General features: G+C 31.9%; 1 protein-coding gene across 3 annotated transcripts in view; it reads left to right on the top strand.

Moving 5' to 3' along the window:
- LOC143255694 (BRISC complex subunit abraxas 2-like) overlaps positions 1-22906 on the top strand; it is a 56616-nt gene that overhangs the window by 16477 nt on the left and 17233 nt on the right. For all 3 annotated transcript variants that reach the window (XR_013030797.1, XR_013030796.1, XM_076511754.1), the window contains 4 exons: positions 3199-3289; positions 18162-18265; positions 21143-21339; positions 21953-22081. Coding sequence is in view for 1 of the 3 variants with exons in the window: in XM_076511754.1 (XP_076367869.1) it covers positions 3199-3289; positions 18162-18265; positions 21143-21339; positions 21953-22081 (521 nt within the window). In the remaining 2 variants the exon portion in view is untranslated. The remainder of the gene's footprint in view (positions 1-3198; positions 3290-18161; positions 18266-21142; positions 21340-21952; positions 22082-22906) is intronic.

Below are 22906 nucleotides of genomic sequence, written 5' to 3'. Positions count from 1 at the left end.
TATATTATAATTGGTACCTTGTTGTCCCAAAGGGGGCTTTCTGATTCCCATGATAAAGCAGTCTGTTGCAAAAGTTAGAGAGTTTTGATTTATTAAACTGTGAACTTATAATACTTGTCTTCAAGTTGTACATTTTCGGCTTACTGTTGTTTTACAGTGAATGCATACCTGTTAAAAATAGTGCTACATCATATTGATGGGCCTGCCTTGAATTTCTTACTCTATCCAGGATGCGGTAATAATGCATGTGTGTTGGTCCCATCTTATGAATGAAAATTTATGTGATAAAAAATGAAGCAAACTATCTTGTGGCTAGTCCCGCCATACTTCTCATGATCCAAATGTTTTCTGCTTAGTGACAATGAAAAAAAACAACAGGTTTTTAGTTGATAAACTGAAGGTGAACAGTAGAAACACAGTCATATTAAAATTAAAACTAATTTTATGACTGAAAAGTGAATAGGTATAAATCTGTTTTTTTTTTTACTGTCTAACTTTTGCTTTAGAAATACTGTAGATCAATAGATATGCTATTGTCTTGTTTCTAAGTTGCTGTTTAGTACCTTTCTCCTAAGAAATTCTGTTTTTTAAATTAATAGAAGTTAATCTCTTTTAAAAGTTACCTTACAAATGAATATGAAAATATAAGAATTTGGTTATCACTAAGCATGGTGGTAGTGATTGGTCAGGAAAAAATGTATTTTGTGTTGCTTTTCATGGCTCGAAATCACTGTTATAACAATACAAGACATTATTATAAACACCAAATGTAGGTTTTCAAAAGCTATTAAAATTTTCAGCTTAGCCAAAAAATATTGCTTAGGTAGAGAATAGCAAGTAGTATAACAGTCAAATGTTCTGCTGATTATTCTGATTGTGGTATCAGAAGGATTAACTCAACAATATTTGAAGTTGTACATCAAAATATTACATTTTAACTTGGGTAGTGCAGAAGTAGTATACGTGTTACTGACTTCAACATATGATGTCCATATTTGATGTCTTTCTATAAGTACACTGAAGAAACTAACAAGTGATAATGATACTGACAATACATATTACTATTGAATTTTGTAAATGAAACATGTTTACTTATAAATTGAATTCAGTTGGTTTTGTTTAAAAGAAAGAGGGGAAACAAGTAATAAAATATTTTTGAAAAATACAGATGATGTAGAGATGAACACACAAAAATATATAACAATCATTACATAAATAGCTAAATCTTTCCAAGAAAAACTGTTATCTATAACTGAATGTTAAATTCCGTTTGTTTGCATAAATTCAAATGCATTTAAACTGAATAATGCTGTAAGGTCTTAGAGTGTGGTTAATTCCCATAAACATTAAACATCTACTTAGTGGCTACTTATGTAGGCAATTTGTCTATTAATCTCTGCCTTGTTTCTGTATTCTTTTGGCATTACCATCCCTACATCCTTATTATTTCTTCAAAATTTATTTTATTATTTGTTTTGAGAAACATACTTTCAAATATGTTTTTTTCTTTAACAGAATTTTTATACAATGAAACCTGTCTAAGGCAGAATTGTATGGGACCGAGTAAAATTTGTGGCTAAAGCAGGTTTTTCGACTTAGACATAGTGAACATGCATTTCCTTAATTATATATAATTTTTGAGTGGAATGTTATACTTGCTTGACTTAAGGGAAGTAAGATATTTGTGAATAAAGTTATTATACTGTTTATATTATATTTATTAGAACAAAAATAGACATTCAAAATATACACAAGTACATAAAATCTTAATCAAATTTATTTGAAGAAAATGTCCAATTTCAACTGCTTCATTTTTTTTAATGGGCTTTCTCATGCAGTTGAAAGAGAATGCCAGTTCTATAGCCTTTTTGTGAAGTTTATTTTCCCCTTTCATTTTTGCATACAATTTGATAGCGTTAATATAACTTAACACTTGTGATGAAGTAGGAATTTCTATTTCCTCACTATTTTTTCCATTATGTTCATCTTCTGAATCTCTCACACTGTTACCATCTTGCGATTCTATTATAGATTTTAAATTAATTTCGTCTGTTTCTGTTGAAACATTCTTGTCAATGTTCACAAACTTTCTGCATTCACAGAATCATCTGCATCAATCTTCTCAATCAGAGTTTGGATTTCACTAGACTCACCATAACAACTTCTCCACAATCTCCTCCATTATTAAGAACAAATTCACAGTTTCAAAAACACTTTATTAGGCATTCATTTTTTATGCATTTGATTGAATCACTTAAAAAATGCAGTTGCATCTAACACGTCAGTTTCCATGGTCATTTCAGGTGCTCTCTCACAGTCATCCATGTTTGCAATAATATGCTGAAGCATCAATTTTCTCTATTTGAATTATATACACTGTATAATTCCATTATCTAGTGGCTGTAGAACTAATGTTGTACATGGATGTAGAAAGACGAAATGAACATTTGAAAGTTGAACTTTTGGGTGACAGTTGCATTATCTAGGATAAGTAGAATATCCTATTTTTTTTGTTCCATTCTTTTGTTTAATTTAACTACAAAAATAATGATGACAGAAAAAAGAATAGAATATATTTAACCAATACTTACTGTAACAAAATGTTCGAGAATTTATTAATATTTAAAAATTTTTTTAATTAAATAAATTAATATTTAATTAAAAACATTTTTTCAACATTACACAGGTTCCACCGCAGAGAGAGCCTTTTATAAGTGAAATCTTGAGATAATGTTGCAAGTTTTTGACATTTCTGGCTTAGGCAGGTTTTACTGTATAAAAGTTAATGGTTATTTTGATAAAAAACAAAGAAATAATTAAACTGTGTGTGCTTATGTATATAGTTTTATTAATCAGACATTCATTCATAAATACATGTAAATGGACATAAAAATTTACATATTTTAATTAAATGGTTTTAGTAGTTATTGAGCATTAAGATATTTTCATTGAGGAGATTTTTGACAAAATTTTGAACATTTTGAAAACAATTGATGTCTATGTCTAGGATAACCTGATTTTATGTATGTTGTATATCTCACATACTGCTCTTTCCATATTATTTGTATTTCTAATGAACAGGTTTCAGTAGGATTGTTATGATAAATCACAAACAAGTAGTGCATGGAGTGCCTGATTCAAACTGAAGTACTGAGCTAAAATTACTTTTAATCTCTCTCTTTTTTTTTTTTGGCATAGGATGGATTTCTTCTGGGAGAAGTTGTCAGTCGAATCACTGACACCATAAGTGATTCACAGATACAGGGGGAAAAAGAAGAGACATGCTTGAGTAAGTTTTTTGATATTTGCATCTTTCTTATATCTAGACCTGTTGATTTTTATCAGTTTTAATTCTCTCATCAAAATATATATGTTTAAAGTACATATATATATAACTTGTGAATATCTTATTTAATATTTTATTGTTTAATTGTTTCACAATGGGCTCAGTATAATATACACGAGTTTGTCTGCACATTTATACATGTTAAGTATTTGTGCTATAACTTTTCATACTGCAAAATCTTCACAAAATTTGATAGACTTTTAATAAAGATTACAAGTACTTTGTACAGAAAAAACAGATTTTTTTTATGGAATATTTTTACAAAAGAATTGTTTGTGAAAATAGAGTTTGTTTTGTTACTAGACTGAGTGCAAAGTGATTTCATGTTGTTATTAAAAAACTATTCTTTCTTTCCAATATCTCAAATATTATTTGTGTAAACTCTAAAACCCCAAAGTACATTTCAAAGTTTTATATTTTGTTATTTTCTATACTCTTACTATGCTGAGTCTGTCACTTAACCAACTTTGTATCCATCATAAAAATATTAGGAAATCAAATGTAAATTATGATTTTTTCATGCTAGAATGATGGCATATTATAACACGAAACTACACTTGTTTAGTCTAAATAGCTTAAGTCTCATAACACTGTATGAATATATAATTTATTATTTTTTTATTATATTGACCTTCTAGTCATTCCTATGTAACATTACCTAGCCTGTATTGACTAAGTGCGCATGCATTCAGATCATGTATCCAGTAATATAAAACTGAACTTTGGTCTTACCTGTTTTGGCTGTGTTTTAGTGGACTAGTATTTTGTGATATACAGTCACATTTCAATTATTATACATTTTATATATATGTTTATAGATTATTACTAATTATAAATATATAATTAAATTTATTTTTCTTAAAATATAGAACAATATATCAAGAAGTAAAGCAAACAATTATCTCACATGGAGGATGTTAAAAAAAAAGGTTTTGTATATACAGTTGGGTGTTGCTAGCCTTTCTATCATGATTTCAGTGGCTTGCATGCAACATTTTGTAACTTTCAGGTTTGGTACCTTGGCCCATAATTATGAGTTTGGTTGCATTTTGTGCTTCTTTAGGTTTGAATAAGGGTTCTTCATTTCAGTGTTGCTTGCCATTTCTTCATAATTCTCCTGGCTTGACATGAAACTTTCTGTAGCTTTCAGGTTGGGCTCACTTTGTATGATTACTATCATACAGTTACTCCATATTGCAGTCCCCATGACCTAGCCATTATACCTTGGATTTAGCTTTGCATCTACAGCCCTATAATTTCAATGGTGAGATGTGAAACTTTGTCTGTGTGGTTGGATGACTTGGATCTTGTGATAAGAAACAATATTGACTGTGTAGCAAGTTGGTTTTACCACCCATACTGAAATGTCACTTTCTCTAGGCAAAAAACATACCTGTTCCAGTGTGCTTTATTATATCTCAGTTTTGACCACATGAGTTTTTTTCTGTTTGGATGCTTTCTGTATGGACCATGTCCTCACCAGCCATCCCAGTCCTTATCAGTATGGGATTTTAACTCAGATGTGTTTCAGAAGTTTACGTTTTCCCACACCAACAATTTATTTACTATAACATTTACAGTCACATGAAAAAGTTAGGACTTCCTATGAAAGACTGAGTATTTTTGTAACATTTTTGGATATATAGATATTTAATCTCAATTCTAACAATACTGAGAGATTATAGGAATATAACTAAACAATTAAAACTGAAGAAAAGACTTTTCAAGATCTTCTGTAAATGTAATTCTACAAAAATGCATATTTTAACAGGAAAAACTTAGGGCACCCCCATATTTATTCCCACTTAAAATGGCTCAACTCACACACAGGTGTATCACACCAGGTGCACATGATTAGAAGATCATTACTCAGCATTTGAATGAGCCTTGCCCTATTTAAACCTCAGACATTTAGTTTGGTGTGCTCCTAACTGTTGAAGTGAGAGTGAGCATCATGGTGAGAGCAAAAGAACTGTCTGAGGTCTTCAGAAAGAAAATTGTAGCAGCTTATGAGTCTGGTAAGGGATTTAAAAGATCCCAAAAGATTTTAAAATCAGCCATTCCACTTTCTGGGAAATAGTCAACAAGTGGAGAGCTTTCAAAACAACTGCCAACATGCCCAGGTCTGGTCGTTCAAGCAAGTTCACCCCAAGAGCAGACTGCAAGATGCTTAAAAGAGGTCTCCAAACACCCTAACATATCATCATGGGACCTACAGCAGGCTCTGGCTATTTTTGATGTGAAAGTGAATGCATCTACAATTAGAAAGAGACTGCACAAGTTTAACTTGCATGGGAGTGTGCAAGGAGGAAACATTTGCTCTCTAAGAGAAACATCAAGGCCAGACTGAAGTTTGCCAGAGAGAATGCAGATAAAGACCAGGTCTTCTGGAATAATGTTCTTTGGACAGTTGAGTCCAAATTTGAATTATTTGGTCATCACAACAGAGAACATGTTTGGCATAAACCAAATACAGAATTCCAGGAAAAGAACTTCATACCAACTGTGAAGCATGGAGGTGGAAGTGTCATGGTTTTGAGCTGCTTTGCTGCAGCAGGACCTGAAAAGCTCACAATCATAGAATCCACCATGAATTCTACTGTGTATCAGAGGGTGCTTGAGGATCATGTGAGACCATCTGTATGAAAATTAAAGTTGAAGCAGAACTGGACTTTACAACATGACAATGACCCAAAACATACCAGTAAATTCATCAAGGACTGGCTGAAAACTAAGAAATGGAGAGTTGTGGTATGGCCGAGTCAAAGCCCAGATCCTAATCCCATTGAGATGCTGTGGAGTGACTTGAAACATGCTGTACATGCAAGAAACCCCTCAAATATCTCACAGCTGAAAGAATTCTGCATTGAGGAGTGGGGCAAACTTTCTTCAGACCGATGTCAGAGACTGGTAGATGGCTACAAGAAGCGTCTCACTGCAATTATTTCAGCCAAAGGGGGTAACACTAGCTATTAGGGGGTAGGGTGTCCTAACTTTTCCTCAGTTAGAATATGCATTTGTGTAGAATTACATTTACAGGAGATCTTGAAAAGTCTTTTCTTCAGTTTTAATTGTTTAGTTATATTCCTATAATCTCTCAGTATTGTTGAAATTGAGATTAAATATCTATATATCCAAAAATGTTACAAAAATACACAGGCTTTCATAGGGCGTCCTAACTTTTTCACATGACTATACCTTCTGCTCTTCCTCCTCAGAAGCACTGGTGTGTTTAAGTCTGATAACTTTGCCAGTCTCAAAAAAGTGAATAAGAAATAATAACTGAAAGCTTATATACAAATTGGGTATAGAGGTTGCATTGACGTAGGTGGAGAGAGTCACAAGATTAAACTTACTATGGGCAATATTGTTAGGTATAAAGAGTGGAGCAAGCAAGGTAGATAGGCAAAGAAGAGAAACTTTTGCTGGGGTAAAGCTGAAGTGTGAGGTGAGATGTTATCAGAAATACATTTTTGGTGTAGGAAAATGCAAACTTTTGCATGTGCCAAACCTTTGTACAAAACTTCCACATCTGCACAAGATGTATATTGTGCTAGTATGTGATGTAGTCAACATTAAACTATACCTCTCCACAAATAGGAAGGCAAAAAAGACCGTGTTCAATACTGCACTTCAGCACTTTGTCTATATCAAAATCTTATTCCTTTCTCCAGCATTCAGCTATGTTATTTTTAGTTTTTACATATTCATCATACCTCTAAACTTTGTAAGCATGCAGGAGCATTTAAATCTTCCTGTGGGATAGTGGCGAGTTTGTGGACTTGCAGTATTGGAACCTAGTGAATGCAACAGGTAGCCCAATGCTGCTTTGTTCTAACAATCAACTTATTTAACCAAATGTTGTTTCAATCAACATAGTTTTTAAATGACTTAAAGGTAACAAAACCATGACCACTTTGAGATAAGCTACCATTGACTTGCCTTCTTTATTTTGTTCTTCAAGAGTGTGATGTTTGTTTGTTTTTTTCCTAGTTTCTTTTGAGCCTGAACCTAACTTGATGGCTGAAAACTCTGGGAGCAAATATTTAGTTTTGTCATATTATGTATTACAATCTATCTTGGACAAGTCTCAGATTAATTGTGTTATGTATTACACTTTCAAATAGCCTGAAATTTTAATATAGAAGTTAATTGAATATTGATATAATATTTGTGAACATAACTGATACAGTCTCCTTTCTTAACATAAAAATATTTTAATATACAAACAACTATAAAATTTATAATAACAGTTATTACTAATAGTGTTTACAAATAATGATTTAGATACAAAAGTTTTACAAGCTTCAATCGATACTGAGTTGTTTTTCTGGTCTAGAACTGAACATTTCATCAATGATTCACGATGAAAAAAGTATTTTTATGCTGATGTCAGTACAATTCATTCAGGCTATCTCTTGCTGCTCATGTGTTTTTTTAAGATAGAGATGTAATTTCTTCATAGAAATGCTATCATCCAAAGTTAATTCATTGAAGTTAAACAGTTTGTAATGTTCAAAAAATATAAATATTCCTAGTCAAGTATTTGCATTCTCCCAATTAATAAGTGTTAATCAGAATTATAGCTTTCAAGGTTTATTGTATACTCACTGTAGCAAACCAACAATTTCATCTGTCTCTGCATGTTGAGATGGCTACCTTTTATAATTGTTTGGCAAGGTTCTTGAAAGTTCATTTGGCAGTAATACTGACAAACTCTAATATTTTACGTATACACATAGTGCATTGTTGATTTTTACACTCGAGAATCTTTGACAAATTTAGAAAATGGGTGGAACTTTCACAATACAAGTTACATGCATTTCTAAATATATAGTAAACTGAAACAAACATTGATATTAAAATAAATATATAATAGTAAATCCATTGCACTCTTCATCTGTGTATTGTGGTTTATCCAGGGAAGTTTGCTTCTCAGTTATGTGAAGAGAGAGTTATGTCTTATCTGACACAGTAGAAGCATTTTCTGGCTCCTAAATAACACATCTTTCCTCAAAGTTCCCTGACTGGATAAGGTAAGTCTACAGATTCACAACTCTAGAAGTCAACTTTTTTTTTCCTTTCACTTCATTTTGTTGGAAGAATAAGGATCACCAACTTCATTGATGGCAAGCTGGAGCTATTGTTAGTATGCTTGTTGGTTTAAATATCAAATTCTACATTCATCCCTGTTGTTGTTGGCTTCTTTAACTTCATTGGCTCTTACAGGTGGTCATAATTCTGCCCGTATTCATGCTAAGTGATTTCTGACATAAACCCTTCAGTAAATTGGTACTCAGAATAATTTTTATCTTTATCTAAAGGTTTTGCTGCTTGATCAGATAACCTCCAGCAGTGTTGGTGATTATTGTATGCCTTCAGAGTCTGTCAGGGCTTGGCTCAAAGAATTTCTGAACATATAGTAGCCTTAGCCATGAATCCAAGAGCACTGCAAGTCTTGAAGTTGGGATTAGTCATTTAGTTTAGTCTAATTATCTACCCACTCTGTAGGGTTACTGTCTCCTGCAGACTCTTGGAATTTGGAACTTATTTCCAGGAATATCAGAGTTTGATTGGTCTGGGGTAGTGGGGGAGTCATGCTAGTTCTTTTGTTGTTTAATTCTTGCCAGTTGTTGGGCTTAAGAAGACAGTAGATTGGTGTCCAGTCATTAGTCTTTCTCATCAGTATCAGTTCCTAGATTTTCCAAGGTTCACAAGTTACTTATTATTCAATCTGAGTTGACATTTTTTACTGGAGTTGTGGATGTCCAAGGTCATTTTAGTCAGAATCTTTCTATGCATTGCCATGGTGGTGTCCCATTACTATTGGCTTTTTGTGTATTCAAGATTTAGGTACTTCAGTTCTGGGTTTTTACTTACAGTCTAGTATTGGTTTCATATGGATTTTGCCAAATCCTACAAGTTTATCTCATCATCTACTTCACAAAATACTGTACACATACCATTCCGTAGACAACTGGTTAATTCTTTTGCTTTTTTCTACCTCTCCTCTTCACTATAAACTTGTGTTAGAGACTGGGATTGAGTCAGTCTTGAGAAGTGATAATATTACCTGAATGAGGTGCTTATGTACAGTACCAGGTTGGAGGATGAAATGACGTAGGTAGAGAGTGTCGGGACACATATAATACCAAGAGCAGTGAAGAAGAGTATAAAAGATTGGAGCAAGTGAGAAAAATATCAGATCAATTTTAGGTGGGCAAAGGAAGGAACCTTGGCAGTTGAGTAACAGCTATAAGTGTAATAGTAGGTAATTATTAACGGAAATATATTTTTGATATAAGTTAATGTTAACAGTAGTTACAGTTATCTATAATCAAATTTTGAAAAACAGTATCAATGGTAAACAGGATGCTTCTTGTTAAACTCTTTTAAATGACATTATTTATGTATTTGTACCACTTGCATTTTTACTTATTTAAACATAAGCAAGAGGGAAATCACTTCAAAAGAATTGTAACTTCAAACTGTTGAAAAACTGATTCTGTAACAAATTTGTATTTGTTAGAAAAACATGATTTTTATTTCAATTTAGTATGTGAGTGTTATTTAGTTTATATTGTGTATTATATGTGCACTAAAGTAAGTTATGGCAAGTTTACTTACACAACATTTTATGAATCAGTTTTTTGTGCCATTCAGTTGTGAATTGACATCATGTTACTGAATGTTTCTCATTGCTTAAAGTGTGTATTTTTATATCTTGTAGTTTCTAGAAAGTTCTTGGCTTTAACAGAGTGATATACAAGTTAGTGCAAGTAAGTTATTGAAGTGAAAGTAAATGTGAAAAAAAAAGTGAAGTTATACTTGTGATTGTGAGTTAAGTAATTGGTACCTGACCAGTAGATTTGCTTTTTTTTTAAATCTGCACTGTCCATTTTGCAACCATTCTTGATTGAGTTGTAGACCTTCCTGCCATGGATCTGATATACAGTAACAGATACTGTCAGGTTTTGGTTGGGTTTTTCCATTTTATTATTATGTATGACTAAACAACTATGTTGCAGGTTTGGGTTATGCATACTTTAGAAATGGGATGCTCCCTATGATTGCTAGTAGTTCTCTCTAGTGGTTTTTCTTCATAACTATGTCAATTCCAGATTGTACACTCATGAAGTAACATGAATAAGTCAGACAGAAATTTCTACCTATCTCTGATGCTCTGTGGTGTTGAGGCTTTATCTACTGTGGAACTAATGTACAATTCTAGTTCAGGTGCTGTTTGGTGTTCGTTGATTGACTCCATTGACATGGTAGTTCTGTTTTTTCAAACAGGTTATTGTGGTCATCTGCTGCAGTGTCTTCTCCCTACTTCTCTGGGTGTACATTCTTGGTGGATTCAGTGTTGGTTTTACATGGTAAATAAGTCCTCACACGTGTACTGGTGAGTATCCCTCCACTTTCAAATGCCCACTGCTGCCAGGTTTTGGACTAGAGATGTGTGTCAGGTTTGTGGTCCCCCTCCGTGCCATCTATTGGATATCAGTTGTGTTGGAAATGCATACAGTTGGAAATAGATTGTTGTAGATAGATTTGTATTCCCTATCAACTCCTATTTTGAAATGAAAAGGTAGGAGATCTTCCACTTTCCATGGATCTGATGTAGCATTCTGTTTTGGTTCCATAGCTCCTGGTCTCTTTGGGCACTTCTTAAAGGGGGATAATTTTGTTAGCAGCCTTCTACAAGTGTAGTGTGGGATTCTAGCAATTTTGTGAGAAGAGGTAAAATATATTAGAATTTAATATCTTCCTACACTGAAAATTTATTTCATATAGATACTTACTTCCTCCCAAAATTCCTCCCTGGCCTCTCCACTTTAGATGATATATGATACAGGTCTTCTGATCAATCATTAAGTGATAAACTAATGCATATATGAAGAGAGCAATGGTTATGATAGGAGTGTTGTTGTACTTCTACAGATAGAGAGCTGCTGCATGATCATTTACATGTGAATATGTAGAAGTGGGAGGTAGAAACCTATTGGTGTGTGTTGAAACTTTGCACCAACAGAGAGCACTGCTAATCAAAAAAGGTATTTTGGGAGGGGAGGTAAGTATTTATCAGAAATATATTTCCAGTGTAGGAAAATACTAACATTTGCTCATCTCTTTTGGACACATTCCACACTTTAAGAAAATTTGTATTAGTGTGTTGGTTTTAAATGCTTCAATATAGTCTTTTTTTTTCATGCATTAAATTTAGCTAAAAGCTAATATAAATATTTTATTGGAGAAAAAAGTAAATGGCATTTCCAGTTAGCATAAACAACAAAGTACAGACACATTACAAAACATAAATCAGTACTGTGGTGAAAAATAAACTAATAGACACTATACTTTATGCTGTTAAAATCAAATAAGTTATACAATAGTGTAGCAACATAATTCAATTATCCAAATATAGTGACTTTTAAATATAATAGAAACATATATTTAAATATGCACAAAATGTGGTTTGAAAATGTTATATGATGCTGGTTAATTGATTCAGCAAATTACTTTATCAAGATCATATTACCAGCAATTATTCAAGGTGATCAGTATGTTGTATTATTTTATTTAGAATAGTCTATAAGTAAATCTGGCCTACAGGTTTTATTTCTGACTGGATTAACAGAATTTTATCTTGGGACTGCTTTGCATACTGTTGTATGCTTCCAGTCAGTACTACATAGCCAGCATTGGCTCAAACTAAGGTTTTAGTGGGCACAGCAGCAAAGTCCTCAGCAGTATGTTTAGACATGGTACTTATAGTTTCTTTCAGCTATCTGTCTTAATAAGCATCAATACACTGAACTAGCTAGAATTGTCAAGGCCAAGTCAACCACCTGTAGCAAGTTGAGGGCTAAAATACCATTGGACTGGTTGACAGTATTCCAAGCCATGGTCTGGAATCTGTGTTGCTGTCTGTGGAGGTAACAGTTTTGATAAGCATGATTGGTGGGTTACACATCTCCTACAGAACAGACTTTAAGAAAGTGTGTTTCAGATGGATGGTTTCAAGATTGTATGCCTAAGTGTGGTTCCAAAACCATGTATGATATAGTAATCACCAAGGTCTGCAACATACTGAATAAGATTTAAGAAATTTTAAAATATTCTTACCTTAAAGCCAAATAGTATTTGGGAACATTATGTCACATTAGGCAACAATCACCTATGAAACAAAATTACATTTTACAACCTGGCCATAACTTCACATAATATTTTGTTAACTTTGTTATCAAACAGCCGTACATCTTAAATTTGAAATATTTTTTTTGTGAACTGTAATACACCTTAGGGTTTCATAAGTGAAGAGAAATAATAGTTGCTACATATTTCATTCCTTTGATTGAATGCATTTCATGACTTATTATAGACCAATAATAATTCACATACACAGTTTTATTACTTCAGTAATATTCAGTAATATAACAAAAACAAAACTGAATTTTGTTAAGAATATTTTGACCAGAATAAGCACTGTATTATGTTTTATTTAATAAATTGTGTAATGGTACATTAAGTTAAATATTTTGTGCGTCAACTTGTGTGTGTACCTACACATACATTTGTTAGGTTTGTGCAACATATTTGAGCTAAAAGTACCAACATAGGTTAATTAAAAGATGTATGTAACTTTCTGAGACAATATGGAAACTTGTAAAATAAAATGTATTTTTAAAGTAATTTATTGGTCTTGCTCTGAATGTGGATGTCACGGCAGAATGGTAGACACATTTAGTACTTTTTGTTTATAGGTTGCAGGCATACTGTTGTTGTTAGATATAATGTCTTATTAAAAAATTGCTACCAAAGAATTGTAGACATAGAAGTTAAATGTAGCAAATGTCTAATATTATGGAATTTTATTGAACCTACTAGATTTTCTTGTTCTCCAACAAATAGGAAGTGTGATTACTACTCAAAGAAAATAGTTTTTTACACTCTTGTCTGCAACTGTTAACTCTTTTACAACATGTCACAGGCCATGTCATCACATTTGTTGACTTGCATTCAAAATTTTATTGAATTTATATCAGTAAGTTTAGAATCAAATTGTAGATTATAATTCAAACTTTAATATTATATATGAGTTTATTTCTGAACTTAAAAGCAAATATGAAAATAACACGTCTGAATGTTGATTTTTCTGAATCATGTGGTATGTTAAATGCAGCACTGGTTAAAATTATTAGATATTTGTGATGCCAAAATACTAAGTCTAGTTTTGTACAAATTTGGATCTCAAATTACCAGTATTGACAAGCTATAAAATCAGGGGTTTGATTCCCCTCGTTGGGCTCAGCAGATAGCCCGATGTGGCTTTGCTATAAGAAAAACACACACTATATGACAAGCTATAATATAAGATAAAGACTCCTTATCTATTATATTTGCAAAAATATGGTTTATGCACTGAATCAGTCACAGTGGTCACATTCACTTTTTTCCACTTTTAGAGATGGTTCCCTTAAGACACTTACTACAGTACGTGACGTGTGAATAACAAATTGATAGCTCGGAATGTTCCGCTAGTGGTTTTCTTAGCCATTTTAATCCATGCAAAGGCTACCACGTTATTTTTCAAATCGAGTCTTCAAGGAGGTGCTATCTCTAGTTTACTTGAAGTTTCTTACTGTTTTAGACCTAAGTGCAGCTTAGTTGCTAACCTTAATAAATTATAGTAGAATTTTATGATATCAGTATAGTTATGATTTTTTTAGCTATTCAATTGTATATATAAAAGCTAAAAAAAATTTTGTTTGGTATCCTCCACATGTGAAAATTTAAGAGCTTAGCAACCTGTGTCTTGCAAAAATCAAGTTAAAGGTATAGCTAGAAGAGATAATTGTTTGCTTTACTTCTTTATTTAATGTTCTATATTTTAAGAAAAATAAGATTCATAACTTATTTCTAAATAGTAATAATGCTATGTAACAAAATGTTTACTTGTTCCTGGGCAGGAAGTGTTATTTCCCAATTACTCATGCCTAAAGTAAATGGAAAAGACCTGTTTTTCTCTATAAACTTTGCTTTTGTGACCTGGGTAATGAAATTTCCAAACTTTCCAATTTTCCAGAATATTCCAGGTAGATTCAGTGCTGAGTAGCTGATAGAGAATTTTCTCAAACTTACAAGAACTTTCCAGAATGTTGTAGAACTTAAAAGAATTTTCAAGAACCTTTTAGAATTTTCTAGAGCTTTTCATAGTAATATATGTATACAGGGGCTCACCACTCACTACTTCAGTTTAATTCTAGCTGCCTAAGTGAACACATAGACTCATTTGATTTTATCAGAGATGACATAAAGAAGCTGCAAGCATTCTTGAGACACATTCTGCTATGTATTTGGCCAATTTATCAAGACAAGAGCAAAAAAGTACTCTGTGACAGCATCTGCTAAAACGTGTGAAGCCTACAAGGCATATTTTGGCATGCCTGTCAGAGATCAAGACAAACCCTGGGCATCTCATTTTACCTGCGAGCACTGCAAAAAAACTCTAGAAGGTAAGACAGACAATTTTTGCTTGCTCGAAAAGTAAGATTTTATATCATACAAATTTTAGACCTTTTAAAATTTAAATATCTTTTAATTTATTATTTTTTAAATTTCCAATAGTATAGAAAAAATATTGCATATAAAATATTTTGCATGAACCTCTTACACATTAGTTGTGGATGAAATAAATTTATTCTTCATAATAACGATTTTATTTTGCTCTTTTGCAGGATGGTACAGAGGGAAACAGAGAGCCATGAATTTCACTATTTCAAGAATTTGGCATAAACTCACTGACCATTTAAGCAATTGCTACTTCTGCATGGTGGACCCTTCCAAATGTCTGGCTGGCAAGGATGCATCTTCTATCATGTATCTGGACCTTTCATCATCCATCGATCCAGTGCTACACTGCCCTGAGCTCCCTACCCACTCTGCCAGAGAGAAAGCAGCAATCCTCAGACGAGAGCAGCAAATCAGAAGAGAAGATAGACATTGAAGATCCTAATTACAATTTCAGAGGTGCAGCTGGTGAGAGAAACCCATACTACCCCAACCAAAGATACCTCAGTGACTTGTCAGAGCTCAAGGAGTGGGATTTGTTAGATGAAAGTGTGGATGCCGCAAGTCAGAGGAAGTGTCACCAACATTTTTCAATCTTTTTCACTTGTCAAGATGGGCTCTGCATCTGCCACAATGTATTCGGTCTGTGCAAGGCAATTGGAATTGTCTGTAACTCAAACGAGTGGTGTCTCTTCATTGATAGTTCATCCAGAAGCCTCAAAGCTGTGCTGCTCCATAACAGGAATAAGTATTCGTCTCATCCCCTGGCTCATTTGGTGCACCTCAAAGAGGAATACAACAGCATCAAGACCTTGCTAGAAGTCTTGAAGTATGATGAGTATGGCTTGGAGATTATCGGAGACTTCATAATGGTGGCATTCCTGATGGGTCTCCAAGGGGCTTTACCAAGTCCCCTGTTATCCTTGCCTTTGGGTCAGTAGGAATACCGCAGCGCACTACAATAGGAAGCACTGGTTACAGTGAACCGAGTTCTCTGTGGGGAAGCATAATGTCAGGTGTGAGCTACTAGTGGACCTCCAGAAGGTGTTGTTTCCAACATCGCATGTAAAATTGGGTCTCATGAAACAATTTTTCACAGCTCTTGATAAGGAGTCTGCAGCCTTGAATTACCTTTGAGACTTCTTCCCTAAGCTGTCTGAAGCAAATGTCAAAGCTGGTGTCTTCATTGGTGCAGCTTTGTCGCAGTAGTATGGAGCTTCTTGGGTAATCACAAGGCCAAAAATTATGTGGAACTGGTTGAGGCTGTGGTGAAGAACTATGGCAAAATGGGATGCAGGAAAAGTCCATATCCTTGATGCTCATCATTGAAGTAGAACATGGAAGCATATTCAGAGGAGCAAGCTGAGCACTTCCACTAAGTTATACTGGACTTTGAACTCCACTACCAAGGAGCGTATACAAAAACATGATGGGAAATTATATTTGGAGGCTGATACATGAAAGTGATTTACATTACAGTTGCAAATCTTGAAAAACTACTCACTTCTAAATATTTTTGTTCAATTTGAGTATAAATACATACATATCTTGATTCATATGTTGTTTTATGAAGACCTTATGTTAATGAAAATGTGCAAATATGCCTGTTTTTACATAGAAATATTTTAATTTCTAACTTTCATTATCTAGGTCACAAAAACAAAGTTTGAAGGGAATAATGGCCATTTTCTCTTCTTTTACAACATAAGCAATTAAGAAATAACATGTGCTATCCAGGAACAAAATTTGTGTTGCATAAAGTAATCTATACATGTATATAATGTACAATAATTTAAATGTTACTTTATAATACAAAAATACTAGTCCATTTAAACAAAGCCAAGACCAGGTCAATTTTATATTATTGGCTATGGTAACATGAATGCATGCTGATTGCATCAATATAAGTTATGTAATGTTAGCTAGGCAGGACTGTAAGGTCAGTATAATAAAAATATTAAATGTATATCAGTATGCAATGTTACAAGACGTAAGCTACTTGGAGTAAACATTGAATTTTTGTCTTATAATATGTATTCATGCTAGCATTAAAAGAAACACTGTATTTATTTCCTAATTTTATGTCATGGTTATGAGGTTGGTCAATTGACAGACCCCACAGAGGGTATAGAAAATGACATAAAATATAGTCTTACTGAGAACGAATGTTTAAAATGTATTTAGGATTTATAGGTTACACAAATAATATCTGAGATTTTTGGGACAAAGAATAGTTTTTAGTCATAACATGAAATCACTTTGCATTCAGACTAGTAATCAAATAGGCTCAATATTTTCACAAACAAATCTTTAATGTAAATATTTCATTAAGAAATGTGATTTTTAGTACAAAAAACTTGTAATCTTTACTGAAGGTCTGCCAGATTTTATGAAGGCTTGAATGCTATTTCAAAAGTTCCAGTGTAAATATTTAATGTGTGTATGAACTCGCATTTATTATATCAAGCCTGTTGCAAAATAGTTAATTTTTGATTGGTCACTGGACCTAGTGGAAGTTTTCTTTATATTTACTTTTTCTGAATTATGTTTGTCTTGGGAGAAAAAGCAAATAGATTAAAATTTTGTATGATTGTGGTATCTCTACCAAAGCTGACAAATAACTTGCCTGTGAATGTACTGTCCTATAACATTTTCTTTATATAAAAATCTGCTCTTTAAATAAAACATTTCTAATTCTGTTTATGCCTGTATTAAAATGTATTGCATTATTATAATGGTTTAAAATTTTATCCTTACTTTGCTATATAGTAGTAATTACTTATTTAATCAGCTAACATAAGTGAAGCTACGGTATTGTGAATTTTAGTTTATCAGATGGTTTTTGGTATTTTTTGTGTTGAAACAGCAGATAATGGTTTAGATGTATCAGTTGTTTTTGCTTGCAAAATCTAGTTTTTTTCATTGGATTATTGCTTGTTAATTTTTTGACTTCAAATTCTTATCACAGTGAACCTGAATTTTGCTGGTTAATTTTGTTCCTTTATCATTATATGTAAAGTTTATTATTTAAGATAGAAAACTATCTTTATTGACAAATTGCATTGAAACAAAGCAAAAACAAGTTGTTTGCACTGCCTACTGAGAGTGTCTTTCACCTCATTAAATGACTGTGTAAAATTATTCTGACTTTGACAGGGACATCTGTAAATACAATTTTTACCAGAATGCCCTCTACAGTAATTTTTGTGATTAGGTGTTAAGTTTTGTCTTTCCTTCTTAGACGTCTATGAATTCATCTGTTGTGACAAATTGTTCAGCTATTATAATTCTAAAGGTCAAGTTGTAGTGGAGCTGTTGGATGAAATTCTCAGCGGAAGAAAAAAGGTGATAATTTTTTTTGTGTTGATTACCAATACTGAGCAAGAACCTTTAGTGATAAGTGTAATTTTCACATTAAATTTTATTTCCCTTTTCCAAGTAAGATGTTACATGTGTGTGACATGTAGTTTTTTGAACTAGTTGGACTCTTTTTATTTGCTCAAGGATTTTTCCAGAGAAGTTTCATTTACATTTTGTATTCATTTTACCAGATTATTTTATTGCTCGTTTAGTGTCCATTTTTACCTTGCTTTAATTTTCTTTAAAAAAAGCTCCTGGCTTATTTAATTCTAATTCCTAACTTCTAACTAAACACAAAGCAAAAACCCATACATAAACACATAACTATTTGAAAATAAGCTATTTCTAAGGACAAAAATATTCAAAGTTTTTAAACTTTACAAAATTTTACAAATCAGAAACTTGGAATTGATTAATATAATTCTGTGGTATTTCATAAATGAAACTGTCTTACCTTCAAATTTAATGTCTGCTATACTTTTAATAACTGTGACAAACTAAGTTTTTGAAGTTCTAGAATACTTTATAAATTTGGTAATGCAATAAAACAAACCATATAACTATGGCTCAGTGGTAAACCTGAGAGCTTATATCACTAAATATCTGGTTGGAATACTCAATGGTGGGTACAGCACAGATAGCCCATATTGTAGTTCTGTGCTTAACAACAAAAAAGTGCATTGAATTGACACACTTATGTGTTTAAATAGATAATCTATGTTTTTACTGTTATGAATGAAATGTGAGTGAAGAAGAGGCAATTATTATTTTTAAATAAAACTAATATTAATATAGTGATAATTTTGTAGTAGTAAGTAACATTATTTCCAAAATATTTTAATTTGTTTCTAAAGTGAGAGCTAATTGAGAGAGGTTTATGAAACATCCTCACTTGGATACATTATGTGTTTACAAGGGGCATTCTTCATTGCACACATCACAAATGTTTTAGTGAGGTACATTTAAAATTCAATTAAGCTGTTTTTTTGTTCATGTTATACTAATTTATATAACAAAATTGTAGGTAATAATCCATTGCCTTTAGAAGGCAATTTTTAATAATTCCTGAATCTTCCCTAGTGTGAGAAATGATACATTTTTCGGTATGCATCCACTTCCTCTAATTTATTCACCATTTCTCAATAAAATATAATGTAAATTTCACATTATAGTATTGTCATCACTCAGGCGTAGTGTACTTTTTGTAGCATTCAGTCTCTAAATAAAACATCAGATTCCTCTTGCCACATCCACATGTCACATCTTTTCTTTAATAATTTGTCAGTAGTTCTCTCTTACATTTAATACTATATTGTTTATAACCAGTAGAAAGCCAAGATTTTCATATTCAAATGATGTATTATATTTTGTCATTTTCTATCCAGATAATTCTCAGTTTCTCTTTTAATACGTGCTTCATTCCCATGGGAAACACATTGATTAGCTGGGGTGAATTTGATAATAATCAGAAATCCAGAAAACTGTGATGGCTATTGGACATTACTTTTTGTGTGATATTATTCTATGTTCTTTGGTGCATTATTTAATTAAATAAAAAGTATTAGTACAATACCACCATTAGTATGGTAGGCCTAAGTGTCATCAACATTCAACAGAAAAAAAAAAGGTTAGGTACTTTATCTCTTGTTTTTCACTCATATTTTTATTTTATTATGAAAAAGGGACCTGAAGTGTAAGAATAGGAAACTCTTTAAAGTTTGTTAGGTTTGGTAAAATAAATAATTTTTCATGAGTGATGCTTGTGAGCAGCTTGTTTGTAATCTAATTGAATAGCATAAGGTGAGCTGTAAATTCTTAAAATGACTTACAACTTATAATAGTGTGAATAGTAATTAAACGTGGTTCACAAGACAATAAAACAATAAATTTAAGTATAAATAGATCTATACTGAAACAAATTCAATGCTACTTACTATAAACAAGTGTACCTTATGTTACAATTTGAAGTCATTCTAGAAAGAAGAAAGGCTAAATTATCTGTATTTATTTTTTTTCGATGGTTAGAGGTCAGGCAAGTTGATCAACAGTGCACAGAGTTAAGATAGAAAAAATAACAAATAAAAGTTTTACAGAAAAAGTTTGAAATGTATTTAGGCAGTTTAAGAGGTTATGCAAATTTGAGAGTTTTGAGATGAAGAAAATTATTTTTAATCTTAATATGAAAATCTCTTTGCACTTAGACTTGTCACAAGAAGAATATATTCATAGACAAATATTTATTAAAATATGTCACTAAAAATTGGATTTTTTGAATGTTCAAGATGTGACGTTTAGTGAAAGTGGGCTGAATTTTGTGAAGATATACTTGGTATGTTAAAGAGTTTATATAACCAAAACTATAACAGTTTTAAAGTGGTCATGTGTTCAGTCAATTCAACCAAACTTGCATTGAGAGAGTTAGAAATATGTGTGCTTTGGATTACTCTCACTAGAATTTGCTTGAAGAAGTGTAGTAATCCATCAGATCATTACTTTAGTGTTTGTCACTATATTTATAAATGTTTGACTGGAGTAACATCATTAATTTCAAACATTACAATGAATTTTCTTAAAAGTCATGATCTTGCTTATTTAACAATTCAACATAGTAGACTTAAGTGATATGTAAACATTTTGTCCATGTTGTAACCAATAAACAAAAGTATAATGAGATGTTTTAATGTTTCAGTTTTAGAAATCAATTGGATGCTCTTATTGATTCCATTTGTTTATTATAGTTTTTTTACCATTAAGTTCATCAAAATTTGAAATTAAAGCAAAAAATACCTAGATTATCAGAGTATATAAATCATGATAAACAGTTTTGTCTTACTTATGGTTTTGTTTTTTCTTGATTTCTAGGATGTGATTGGTTGGTTCAAATTTCGCCGTAATTCAAGTCTTTCTATTTCAATAAGAGAACGTGCTCTCCATCATAACCTGGCCTCAAACTTACCACTATATGACAAATTTTTTATATTTGGTCTTTTTTCTGCATTTGTGTCGATTAATGACTCCACATATAGTTTTGATCACGTTTTCCTTCGTTATACAGGCTGGTATGTAGCTGGTGTGAATTTATCTATTATATTTTTCATAATGGACTGACATCTTTAAGATTGTTTCAGAAATTCAAGTAATAATTGAATGTTTCAAACCAATATAATATTGTAGCTTCAGATACATTTTTGGAATTAAATAGTAATACCAAGTTGATTTTCTACTGTAAAACATACTTCACCATGAAACATCTGTGTTATTTACTTAAGTAGACAGATTTGTTTAAACTGTACCTTTTAGCTGATAATTGTGAGTTTGTTACAAGATGTTAATAGTGTTAAAAATGAAAATAAGAATTTGTGATATATTAATCAATTTCATGTTAAATATAAAAATACAGAATGTTCTTTTTCTGTTATTTCACTAAATATACTGATTTGTTTCCTTCTATTTAACTGCAGATTTTAATGTTTTCTTTTCATTAACTTAGATATATAAAATCGCATTTTAACAATTAATTATGCTCTTATTGAATAGTTTGTCATTGTGTAATAGCTTCATTCAGTAAAACTATTTGCACTCAGTAATGATTCTGACTTTTAATTATCACAACCTAAAAAATACGTGTTTATTAAAAATTTGGAAAACTTTTATGGTATTTTGAACTATCAGGAAGTTTGAGCCTGTAACACTGAAAGTTGTGAACTTGGGAGACACAAGCCACTCAGAATATAGGCTTTACCCAACAACTGCAGCTAATACACATAGTGGTCAGTTTAGTCAAATTGTTCAATCAGCTGGGTAAGCATGATGTTTTTCTTTCTTTAGAGTTAGATTCAGCATGGAAATAGACATTTTAGTAAAATTCTTTGTTCACTCTAAGCTTTTTAGCTTTTTGATGTTTAATGATTTTTTTGTTTTGTTTCATGAAATTTATTTTTTTAAAGTTCTGCAAGATGTTCAAATATGAACACGCTTAACTGTATTTTCTTATTAACATTCTTTGATAGACAATGATGGGTATGTAAGATCTGTGGACTTTTGAGTGTGTTTTTCTTTACCATATAGTAATCTAAATTAAGTTACATATGTGTATATGTTAAAGATTTCCTTGAGAAGGTTATTTCAAAAGACAATCTCTGATGTAAAGGCTTAGTACATTATTTGATGGATTGAAGTTTAACATTGAAGACTCATCAGCATGGCTTGTGTCAACAAAGAAATTATACTAGGCCTTTTATGCTATCTGTGGATTACTTCACCATACAGTAATCTAAATTAATAATTATATGTAATGGATGTGTCAGTGTTTAATGATTGGTTTTAGCAGGTGAATGGCACTTCCAACCAACCATTTGTATTACAGATGTATACGTTCAGCACAAGGAACCACTGTTATAGCATTTTTGCCTCAAGTAAAGCAAATCTTTTTCTGGAATTTTAATGCTAGCTCAGTATAAAATTGCTTAGGTATTTCTACACAAAAAATTAACATCTTTTTGTTTGTTATTAAGCTGATTAAAAATCAGAAACCTAACTTAAAATTTTAAAGCAAGTGACTATCAAATTATTTTTATAGCATGCAAGTTCTGTTTAGACATAATAGCTGGTTTAGACCTGTAATGT

The sequence above is a fragment of the Tachypleus tridentatus genome, chromosome 7, assembly GCF_004210375.1.
Source record: "Tachypleus tridentatus isolate NWPU-2018 chromosome 7, ASM421037v1, whole genome shotgun sequence".
NCBI lineage: Eukaryota > Metazoa > Arthropoda > Merostomata > Xiphosura > Limulidae > Tachypleus > Tachypleus tridentatus.
The sequence above is the reverse complement of the archived record's forward strand: the minus strand, read 5'-3'. Positions and strand labels throughout refer to the sequence as shown.